Here is a 12551-nt window from a genome sequence, read left to right on the forward strand (position 1 = left end):
AAAGCCGCCAACTTAGGTGCGTACAAAATTTAGAATGCATGGTTCTTAAAGTTAAATGCTCCCCAGAACTTTTCCTCCTTTTGCTTATCCTATTTTGGGTCTTGTATTATTGGCTGTCTGTAGATCTTGTGTCTTCAGATAGCTATGAACCTTCAAGCATGAAATTGGGTCCTGGGGGTCTGGTGGCTTGGGGTTTTTTGAAAAGAAAATGCTGGATTTTTCTTTAGAAATAAAACCAAGTAACACCTTTATAAATATGCAGGTGTACCCTGACCTCTACAGGTCATTTGCATTTTCCAGAGCGTTGGCTTGGGGATGTGACCCGCTACTACCTCCCTTAAATTCTACACACTGGAACATTTTTTAAAACAGGAACAGCATTTGAAATGGAAGCCACATTTTGATAGGTTTAATTTCTTCAGGTGCATCTAATTGCTGTTCTTTTTCTCTCTCTCCCTGCCTATTTTTATTTAAGAATTTCAAAGAATATTCCAACAACTAAAGATGTTGAACCTTTGCTTGAAATTGATGGGGACATCCGGAACTTTGAAGTATTTTTGTCTTCACGAACACCGGTTCTAATAGCACGTGATGTAAAAATCTTTTTGCCATGTACTGTGAACTTAGATCCAAAGCTACGAGAAATCATTGCAGGTAAGTACAATTTTCAAATAAAGTGTAATTTTTAGGTTTATTTTTCTCCTTTCTGCATGGATTTACATTGTGCATTGCATTACCTTTGCTATCTCAAAGTTCATAGCATTTAGAGCCCCAGTCATTTTAGGAACCAAGGAAGACTTAGAGAGCCAGTCCCACCAAAATTAAATATTAAAAACCCAAATGTAAATAAATGCTAATATCAAATTTAATAATGAAATACTGATAAGATATAGCAATAAGTAAAGCATTTCAAGTAAAAAAGTGCACTAATCTAAAGAAAAAACTTTTGTTTTACTATTTAAAAGAAGCTAATATTAAATTCTCTAAGTTCTAGAATCTTTCAAAATCTCTAACAGGAGCCAGCTTGTTAGGGGAAAGTGTTTCTTACCTAGATTTCAAATTAAGTTTTAAAAAAGCATTTGTCTTGACTTACCTGCAAGTGGACTGTCCTGAAAAAAACTGTAGTTTAAAGTCGAAGAGCAGAGGTTTTGACTTGAACCCAAATGTTTGTGCTCTGTTACCTGGCCCAATTTCAGAAGCTTGCTAAATAAAACTAAAAAATAAAAGCTTGGAATAGGTTCTACTTTAATATTAGTATTCATATACCCCTTTTTTCTTCTCTTTTTATACTATAGCTAAGTAGATAGTCAAAAAGCCTGAGGCTGAATTGATTCAGTCTTCATAGGTTAGTCTAAGATGCGTAGATTACCCAGATAAACAAATAAAATGTCTTGACTCCTGTCTTGCTGGGGTCATCTGATTACAGCAGTCTTTCCTGCCCAGGTGCAGGGGAGCTGGACCCTGGGATCCCGGGATACTGTGCGTTAACTTGAATCTGTAAGGTATCTGGGACCAGAAGTTCAGTAAACCTATTTAACCTAAATCAGTTGAGTGTGATACTAAATCCATCCAGGTTTATCTTAAACCAGTTTCATCCTTTTTGAAAGCAGTTTGTATGCACTGAATTTCTTTTGTCTTACAGATTTGAATCAGTTTCTGATCACTTACACCGGTTTATATGTAACTTCTGTCCTTAGCCTATATCCTGTCCTAGGCCAGATATAACCACAACATGTACTCCAAAAGACCTTTAACATGCCTGTCTTGAACTTTCTAGAACTGTTTTTACCTTTTCATTGCTCACTTCCTTTGCCTCTTCTGATGTTACCCAGACTTTGTTCAAGCTGGTGGTATTCAGCCTATGTCCTCTGGGCTGAATCTGGCTTGGAAAGCCACGTTATCCAGTCTCTGGGGCTGCCTTTGGGACCCGAAATTTGATGGCAGGGGAGTGCCAGGAAGGGGCTGGAGAGAGGAGCCTATCAGTTTTTGTTTGTTGGTGTTTTGTTTTTTCATTTGTGTTAGCAAAGACTGCTTGGCAGTTAAAAGGACCAGCTGAAGAGCCCCCTTTAGACTAGAAAGATGCAAAGAGGCATCAGTTTACTATCCCCCCCGCAATGTTTATGTTTAGAAGATGCTGAGTTACTAATAGAGTAAAACTTTGTCATTCTTTGCTATAAATGCATTGTCCTGCTTCTTGCCAAAAATGCAACAAAGATTTTTGGAACACTTTTGCCTCTTTTGCATCATTTTTTATTATTTTGCCTTTATGTAGTAATGAGCTTGCATTGTCTTTACTATTGTTAGGATGTCTTTTGTTTCTGATATAATTAAAACACTCTTTATTGTCCTTATTCATTGCCAACTGTGGATTTTTTTCTTAGTTTCCATTATTAATTTTCTGCACTTCATAATTTCTCGCCTCTCTGTTTCCAAATGAGATCATCCCCATCAGTTGAATATACTTTAACTTGTGTTCACTGACCTCATGCTTAATTGAGTTGTCTTGTCTTTCTTGCATCCTTACTAAGATCTGGCTTTAGCAAAACCAAGGAGATATGAGTTTTCTATAGATGTGCACAGATGAATCGGTCCAATATCGGATCAGCACTAATATAAAGAGAATGTAATATATTGGAAATCAGCCATATCAGGCTGATAATTTAGCTGATAAATGGCCCGTGCATCCACACAGCTGCAGTGCAACACAGGCAGCAAGGAGCACAGCTGGGCAGCGTGGAGAGCTGCCTCCAGCTAGTAAGTCTGGTGTGGTGGAAGATGAGGGGGGAGGAAAGGGACTGTGGGGCCCAGATCAAGGCCCATGTGGAGAGAGAGGTGTGGGGCTGGGGCTGGCACTGCCCAGCCAGGGCGGGGTAGGTGTGGCATGGAGCTGTGGCTTGGTGGGGCGGGGGAGCACAGCTCCCGCTGCTGCACACAGCTTGTCCAGGAGCTGCTGGTCCATCGGCTCTCATCTGTCACTCGCCTGTTCATCAGGTGGCTCCCGCTGCTGCTCCCACCTCTAATCCAGGAGGGTGGGGGGTGGGGACATGTGCCCCCAGGTCTACATGGGGTGGGCTGGGGCTGTGCCATGGTCTTCCTGCTGGGCGGGGCTGTGCTGGGAAGGGGCTACAGCAAATTTATCACTGCACCCTCCCCCCGCCCCCCCTCGGCAGTTCTGCCCTGCTAGGAAGAGCTTGATGCAGCCCTGGCCCCACCCCACGCAGATCCAGGGGCGCATGCCCTCCCGGCCCAGCAGCTGGAGCAGCAATGGTAGCCTCCAGACCAGCGGCTCCTGGACAAGTGGCGTGCAGAGACAGAACTCACACCCCCTGGATGAGTTTTATGGCTCTGTGCCGTGCCCACCCCTTCCTGACTGGGTAGCCTTGCCCCAGCCCCACGCCTCCCTCCCTGTGGGGGCCTCGATCTGCCTCCCCCCTCCTCTTCCACCAAGCCAGACTTACCAGCTGGAGGCAGCTCTCCATGCTGCTGGGCTGGGTGTCAGAAGTAGGATCAATATTGGCTGATATGCCTCCTTAAAAATCGGCTATCAGTATCAGCCCTAAAAATCTCTGTTGGTACACCCCTACTTTTCTAATAAGTTTAAGGTAGAAACTGATATGAGACATCCTTTGTTAAAAGTGCTGATCAGCTTGCCCATTTTTATATCTGGCTTCTCATACGTACCAATCCAAAGCATACTCTAAGCTAACTACATCATTCTTTTCCTTCCCTTACTACATGTGCACACTCAATTCTTCAGATGTTCGTGCTGCACGAGATCAAATGAACATTGGAGGACTTCCATATCCCACGCTGCCATTACACGAGGCACCTGCTAGAGCATCTTCAGTGTTCAGTCAGCCTTCTTCAGTCTGCTCTTCATCCACCTCCTTCAACGGACCTTTCAATGGTGGAGTTTTATCGCCACAACCTCACAGCAGCTACTATAGTGGTATGACAGGACCTCAGCATCCATTTTATAATCGAGTAAGTAACCAGTTAATTAGTGAATCAGTTTTCATATGATTTAATCCAACAGTGTTGCAAGCCTGGTCCTATAAATAATAAAAGAAAAACTAAAAATATTATAATATGTGCAAGCAGGATAAAAAAAAAATGATATAACAACTGATTTCTGTGTGGCTATGTCAGGTGACAGTCTGGATCCAAATATCAATCTTTTTTGTTTTTTGTTACAAGTTTTTTAATTGTCTGTGTTTAATGCCAGTGTTGAGCTGGTTTAAGGGAACTGACATGGTTTGCATTAACTACATGTTTTTTAATCATTTAACAGTAGTATATAACAGAGGATAACTTTAAATTTTGGTGCCTAAAGTGGCACAGTGGGCAGGGGAGGAGGAGCATTTACCTCTTCCTGCAGGCTGGGGCGGCATAGGCTTCTGCTTCCTCTGTGCAAGCTCCTCCTCCATGAGCTGTGGTGGCGATACAGGCTCCCTGCCATTCTGGTGCTCCCCCAGGGTTATTGCCTCAGTCACATCCAGCTTCTCTCCACCCAAACAAATTATGCTGCTGATGTAGGAACCTAAATAGGAACAATTCTGTATATGGTTCATTTTGAAATTAAGTGAAATAGTTTGATTTATAGCAAAAATACAGTGTAAATAGTATTGAATAAATTATTTTTGAAAACTTTGATTTGCAAAAATAACTGTTTGAAGTTTGTAAGATAAAGCCCATATTTACTATGATTTGAATTTTTCAGTTAGTATATTTTGTATCAAAAATTTTAAAAGCTTGTCAGTATATAAATTATAAATATAAATTACAGCTAGGTGAAGCCTCAGAACTACTTATATTATTTTTAAGAGGTTAGTTGAAGTTAAAACCATCTGTTCAAAATTTGGACTCCACCCAGAAATTAATTTGGTTTCATATTCTTGGAGGGTACAGTTCATTCAATTTTTACAGAATCCAAATACTCAGGACATAATTAAAACCTTTATATGCTACTTTAGTATACAACATACAACTTCAGTTTTAAATAATGAAACTTATTTTATTTTAAATAATAAAATGTAACAGTAAAATTCATGTTAAATGCAAACAAAAAGCCAAACTAAAAATAAAGTTCTTTTCTGTTCTGTGTGTTAAGCAGGAGGGCAAAGTGCAGTCAACACAGTGTTTTTTAAATTGTCATTTGGAAAATTGTTTTTCATGTCTGTGGATCCACTTTAGTGCTCTGCTGAAGATAACCTTAGTGTTATTCTTGGTTGTAATACAAAGGTTCCCAAAAACATGTATTCTATGGACTATTAGACTCAAGTCCTGTATCAACTCTGTTTAAAGGTGAGTAAGTAAAACACTAGTCTTTTGTGTCTGCATTACTGCACATGACAAGTTTTAGAATACTATATAGTATAAACTTGAAATTTTAACTTTTCTAATGTCAGTGGAAGTGGTGAAACAGTTATAATAGTGGGAAATTATTTGAACTGGATGTAGAGGCTACTTTGAAGGCCCTCTTTTCATTTTCATAACATGAACAACCAGTTTTTCATTTCTCCAGTATTCCCAAGGATATGATTTTAAAGGACAGAGATGATTAACAGAAAGCGGGCCCCCATAACATCACAGGTTTCCAAGACAAACCAAGGGTCCCATGTACTCTTCATAGCATACTCTGAACAGTTTCTGCTGCAGGCTCTTCATTTTGGCATCCTGGGCCTCAGCTGCTGCACGCCTAACAGTGTGCCACTGTATACTTCTAGTCTAGTAGTTCTCTGGCTGTAAGCTGGACTCCAGACCTGATTCACTGACCATTTTCATAGGATGATGCAGAGAGCATGCTGTGTAATCTTCTGAAGAGAAAAATTGTGTTGGGGATCAGGCTTGTAGCAAGATGGCAAATTCTGTGGCAGAACTGTTGAATGTTGTGCTGTCTTGTGATAGATTCCTTGGGTTTCACAAGACAGGACATGGAGTCCTTACTGAGATGATTGGAAACAGATTACCATCACATCTTTGATCCATCCTTTGCAAGCTGATTGTGAACCTGAAAAACAAAATTCCACTTTTTTTTGATTCAGAAATATTTATGCTTCTGTCTCATCTCTGTACAAGATCTCTAGTATCTCTGTAATTCTATATTATAATAGAATATATATAATATATCTCTATATTATTATATCTAGTACACTTATATTGAGAAATTAGAGCCCCCCCACTTTTTTTAAAACACAAGCTGAGTTGGTAAATTACATATCTAGAGCAGAAAGATTTCCATGGAGCTGAAGTAATAAAATACCTGAGCCCAGGCAGTAGACACGCAGGGCAAATTACAGCCATAAGCAGTAAAATTCTCTGAATATTTATAGGATATGGTGAGTTAGACAATTTTTGACCTGTTTGTAGGTTGATCACCAAGAATAGCAAGAGGGCTCTGACACTGGACCTGTTATGGAGAGAAGAGAAACAAGCCCTTTGCAAGATGGCTTTTGAACCCACATGCACTACATTAATCCTGGGAGAAAGCTTTGTGTCCTGAGATCCTACAGCTGTGCATGTCTGTTGTTCTGCTTCAAGTCCCTCTGAAGTATGAGTGATACGTTTCCCAAGCCATGTGCATCTGTAGGGTTATTATGGGTCATTCCAGAGACCAGTCCAGGCTTGCTGCCTATTTGCAGAAGAGCAATGATGCAAGTTGAAAGGGCACTGTGTAAATGACTGAGCTGTGCCTGTTTGTATGCAAGTCAGACCTCAGGACAATCATGCCTGATTCAACTGAGACATCTTTTTACAACCAGAAGTTGTCCATATCATTTGAGATGGCTAGGTTCTTTTAATGAGGGCTAAACCATCAGCATTTCTCCATTAAAGAAATAAAATATTCTGAAAGTCTTTGAAGAATTGCTTCTGTTCCAATAAGGGAGTATCCTAGGAGTCATTTGGCAAATGGAATAGAATTTATTCAAGATACTTTTGTCAATTATCTTCTAATAATTAGTAGCTTTGTCCTAAAGTGTTGGGGGTGGGGGGCACAGAATTAAAATGATTTGGGAACAATTTTCTAGTATTTAACAAGAAGACTTCTTCTCTGGACTAAATTATCCAATGAGAGAAATTAATCCAGTAAAAGAAGGCAGCTCAAAGTGAGGGGAGACTAATATTTTCAGTTTGAAACTCTTGTTACATACGATTGTAACATTAATGGCTGTACCAGCACATGGCATGTCTTCCCACATTAAAAGTATATATGAATTCTCTACCATGTAAATGTAAGAGGGATCCCAGAGAACAGGCCACTGAAGCAATGGAGTCATTTAAGGCTGTGTACAAATTTTCCACTGCTAGAAATAATTCTGGGAGAGGAACCAGTATAGGTGTTCAGCCTGCAAGCACCCTTCTCTCCCCTACTCCTTGTGCCTTCCCAAGAATGGGATGGTCCTGGTCTGGGGAAAGCATGGGGAGCAGTGGCTGCTCTAGTCTTCCCATTTCCAGGGGGACTAGAGCCTCAAGGCAAAGCTTCTGCCTGTTCCTCACACCAGAGTCCCACATGTAAAGATCAGCCTATTTCTAGACTAGTCTAAACTACCTCACTTGGTTTCTAGACATGGGGAATTGAGCAGACAGAGCAGTGCTGCAGGACCCCTGTCCATTTCTCACACTGGAGTCCTTGGTATGTGAAGAGCCGGTGGGGAACAACAGTTGATTACCTCTCCTCTGCTCTCCCTCCACTCCTGGTCTACAGCTGCTCCCCCAGCATCTTCTCTATAAGGCACGGAAGTCTTTCTCTATGACTTGACAACTCCTGGCCCCCAGAAGGAGTTGAGCAAGAGGAAGTGTACAAGTGTCCATTCACCAAGGAGATAGCCTCCCAGGAGCAACTTCTACCCAGTTGGAATTGGATTCTTTTTCTCTTGGAACTGCCATTTTTGCTCCAGGAGAAGCAGCGTGAACATTTATATGCTTGTGGTTTCTACTAGGAGAATAGTGATGCTTCTGGTAGAAACATAATGCTTGTCTATGGCCTAAGTTTTTTGCAGAAATTATTCAGTCATCATTTCTCTCATTCATCTTGAAATGCATGGAAATGAGATTTCATCTCGCTTACAGTATTTCCTGCATGTTTAGAAAAAAAAATTCAGCTTTAGTGATTGCACTGACAGGCAAAATTTTGGCAAATGTTATGCTGCTCAAAAAAGTTGATAATTGTGGTTTGCTCTGAATGTTATGTTATGAAACACTCAAAATCTTGTCATGTGCAGGTATACAGGCCAAATAGTATAGATCTGTATAAATACTGTGGTGTGGACAGGGAAACACCTATGATAGGGTAAGTTCTTTTAAAAAATATCTGCATGTAAAGTAAGACTTTATATATTGTATATGAAACAGAGCAAAAAGAACATTTGATGTCCAAGTCTACTTTTCTTGGAAACTAAAGGTAAATGGTTTTTAATTTGTTTAATTTGAACAGGTATTACTAATTCACATGATTAGAGAACTGAGAAGACAAGAACTGAAAATAATAATTTTTAAAGATATGTCCGTGTGAAAAATATTTAAAATTGTGCTAAAACAACACATTAAATGTGCAGGCTTCACAATTACAATTATATTTACAGGTTAAAACAAGTATCACCAGGTTAAAATGGTTGTTACCTGTCTTCTATATGACTATTTGTAGGATTCTGTATTTTGCACATACCTAAATTGCTGTATTGGAATACCACATTACTGAATAATACTAAGCTGAACTTGAAAGAAAAAGAAAAAAAATGGAAAAAACACAACCATAAAATTAAGAATTGACATAATAATACCAGTGCACTCAAACTCAAAGATAGCATCCCTAATATCTAGTTCTGTAACGAAAATGAAAAAAATTGATTGCAGTAGCATGTATTCAGAATTCTTCACATACACCATATATCCCATTTTATTTATAACTTGCTACTGAAGGTGATGAAGTTGTATACATTGTAGCAAGTTCTTAGTTATAATGATTAAGAGCAAGGTAATTGTTTAATCCTTTTCCACTGTCATACAGAAATTGATATGTGATTTTAATTAGTTATTTTTTTACAAAAGCATTCAGCTAATTCTCTTCCCCATTAAAAGCAGAGCAGGGTAGCACCTTAGAGACTAACTGGTTCAGAGAGACACAAGAGTTTGTAGGCTGCTTCATTAGGCCTGCTTCGTTAGATGGTATCAACAAAGCTAACGTCTGGCAAAGTCAGTTACTGCCTAGAAAAGTGTATGCCTCTGAACCATTTGGTCTCCAAGGTGCCACTGCTCTGCATTCCTCTTGATTTGAGACTGTTGTGGCTAACTGCCTCTCTCTTTCCTCATTATAGTCAATGCTAAAACTGCCATTGGGTTGAATGGAAGCAGAGTAAGGACAATTCTGAGGAATTTTGAAAAACAAACCCTGAAGCTTTTGCATGACCTCTGATGCATAAGATAAATAGGGCTTTTAGCGTTTACCATTTTTACTTTATTAAATTTGCTGTTAACTAGAGATTGTATTTTGTTGAAATAACTTTTTTTTTTTATAATTACATTTGATTTGTGTAATAGTTTGTGCCTTTTTTGTTACGTTTTTTCCATAGCCATTCTTTGCCCCATATGTTTACATGCCAAGGTATTACCCTGGCAGTTCTCATCTCATCTCACGTCCACCACTAAAAACAAGTTTGTCCAGGGATCAGAGCAATGGCCTAGTAAGTATTTTGAAGGATAATTTAACTACTAACTTAGATAAGTATAGTGAGTACTATTACATTGTTAACTATACTATAAACATTTGAACAATATTTCATAAATAGCGTTAAGAAATTAAGCTACAGCCAATATGAAATTTTAAAATGTATTTTGTTTTTTACTTTTAGCAAATACCTCATAGATGGGAAATTAATTCTACTATAAAACCAGCAAGATTAATATACTATCTGATGGCACACAAGATTGGCAGGATGGTGTTTTAGTGAAAAGAATCATTTTCTGGTACTGTAAATAACATGTGACTTAGTGGTATGGTGATAAATATTGGCACATGTTAATTATTGTAAATAAACATTTATATATATGTATATGATTTATATATGAATTTTTATTTACTATATACAGATAAACGTCAAAGGCTAGGAGGCAAAAAGTCACATTGTTGTACTTTTAAAATCAGATAGCCAAAAAATAGGTGTTGCTTTTAATTAATTATAAAAAAAAAAAGTATTTTAATCTGAACTAAAACAAAATACATTTTATGATTAGCATACAGTATACATCAGTAGTAATTATATGTGATGTCTAAATATATCGTATAGATACATTTTAAACAAGAAAATAGGCATGTTTTCCTAGAAGGCTAAGCTAAAAAAGTTCCCTTTATAACGCATTTCATATTTTGCTGATATAAATTGAAGTTCAAAAAAGAATGAAGAACCTAGGCAGACTAAGAAAATAAAAGGCTCATTTGTCAATCACTTTAATACTAGAATATTGATGTCCTTGGGCAAAGCTAGTAAGGGATTTTAAATCTTTTTTTAATCACTTCAGAAAAACAAATGTTTCTGTTTAATGATATATTACTATTATACTCATTCTTGTTCATTGTTTATTTAATAATTTTGTTGAGACCTTAATAATTTTACCCAAAACATAATATTTTGTTGTTGTTAGGATGTTATCAAGGAGGATGCTGATGAGGGGCTTTCTTCACCCACAGACCCCTCAATGGTAAATGAGTAGTCATGTGGTGTGGAAATTTAGCATCTCATTGCTTCTTCAGCAGTAATGAGTCTGCATTAATCATAACTGCAGTTCACTAACACTGCATCAGTGGCTTGGTGGGCAAGTAGTTAGAGTAGTTGAACACTAATGTAGATTGTGAATGAATTCGAGAGCTAATATGTTAATTATAGAGACCTACTGTTTTATTTTCCCCTAGTCTCCTGCTGCCTGTCCAAGTAGCTATGAAATATAGAGCCTGCAGCCGAGACTATAGTATTTTAGCTGGACAGAGTGTAGAACAGCAGTTGGCCATTTGTGACTTAGTTTTTAGAATCTGAGTAGGTGACTCCCACCCGTTTTCTGCTTTATTCAGATATCCCATCCTGCTCCTTATTGTGGCATAAAGCTTCTGTAGCTGACCTAGCATAAGGCAATTTTATATGAAAATGATAACAGTGTGTAGATCATAGTCCTGTTCTAGAGACAGTATGCTAAGATGTGTCATGCATCTCTAGCATTTATTTTATTACATCAGACCTACATCTTTATATTAATATTTATGTGGTTATTTTAACCTCTGACTGTGGAATTTTTAAGACGCTACCAGTTCACAAAATGGAAGTTTTAAGTCGCTCCCAAAGCAAAGATGTTAACATTGTTTTGCCCATTCTCTTAATACCTGTATCTTGTTGGCTTCACTTCCTAGATATGACTTCAAGTATGTTGTCTTTTATTTTAACAGGAAACGCTTGCCTAAAATATTACCATTGTTGCATAATAAAAAAATGACACGAACACCAGAATTAGTTACAGCAGTAGAAACCAAACCTGGATTAAAATAACATAAATCAAGGATTTTATTGGAACTGTTTCTTGTTCTTTAACCCGAGCTATTGTACCTACATACTGCAGCACATGACAGAATATCATTGTGTTCTGAAACTTGTGATCAACAGTGCACAATTACAGGCATAATAAAAATATGTATTCTGATGCCACATACACACATTATATTTCTACTGAGAGAATCTCAACTCTCCTGTTAAAAACTGTTCAGGCATTTATATGGTTTCTCGTGGAACAAAAATGGCAATTCTGGGAGAAAAACAATACATCTCTAACGCAGTAGCAGTCACTCCCACGAGACTCTATGCCTGTATATTTCCCTGTGGCTTGACTCTTCCTGAGGACCAGGAGGGAGTTGAGCAATGGGGAAATGCTCCTACTCCACCTTGAAAACAGTCTTCCTGATTTGGGGGATGTCACAGGCAGGTGGGCTCTGTGAATGTATTAGTTTAGTTGCAGGCTGACTGGGTGCTGCAACTGTATCAGCCACTGGGCTGTTTGGTTCGGGATTGTGGAGGCAGAGTTGGGAGTGAAGCAAAGACAAATATATTACAGCTTACACACACACAACAGTTAACAGAAAGAGAAATGCGATAAGCAGATAATGCAGTATTAAAGAGCTATTAGTAAATAATAACAGATAATAACAAATTAATGTGTCACGGGCCAACTGGGCACTGCGAGGGTATCAGCCACTGGGCTGTTTAAAACAACAGATACAGACATGGGTTGGCAACTTATCAATAGTCCCTCAATGCCAGGTGTGCGCCAAGTGATTCCAGCAAAGTCGCGTGTCCCCGATCCACGCTATTGGAGGGATTACAGGGGAAGGTCCCTTGATCAGGATCCAATCCTCACTCACACGGGGAGTTCGGAGTCCAGGCTTGGAAAAGTAATGACTGTTCTGTTCCCTCTTTCTTGCTGGTCACCTGACGCACGCGCTTTTTATACCTACTCTTATGCTAATCTGTTGGCGTTAGAGCCACTCACAATCTTGCTCTATAGCGGTTACCCTA

The 12551-nt window shown here is 38.7% G+C and overlaps 1 protein-coding gene across 3 annotated transcripts in view; it reads left to right on the top strand.

Moving 5' to 3' along the window:
- The window catches only part of KIDINS220 (kinase D interacting substrate 220), a 136800-nt gene that overhangs the window by 103591 nt on the left and 20658 nt on the right, over positions 1 to 12551 (top strand). Inside the window, exons 23-26 of one of the 3 annotated variants that reach the window (XM_090032487.1) lie at positions 476 to 654; positions 3758 to 3984; positions 9570 to 9680; positions 10639 to 10695. In XM_090032487.1, the coding sequence (XP_089888613.1) occupies positions 476 to 654; positions 3758 to 3984; positions 9570 to 9680; positions 10639 to 10695 (574 nt within the window). The remainder of the gene's footprint in view (positions 1 to 475; positions 655 to 3757; positions 3985 to 9569; positions 9681 to 10638; positions 10696 to 12551) is intronic. The other 2 variants (XM_090032498.1, XM_090032504.1) reach the window with 2 other exon arrangements.

Source organism: Crocodylus siamensis, chromosome 1, assembly GCF_052110815.1.
Source record: "Crocodylus siamensis isolate JL-2025a chromosome 1, ASM5211081v1, whole genome shotgun sequence".
NCBI classification, from domain to species: Eukaryota; Metazoa; Chordata; order Crocodylia; family Crocodylidae; genus Crocodylus; species Crocodylus siamensis.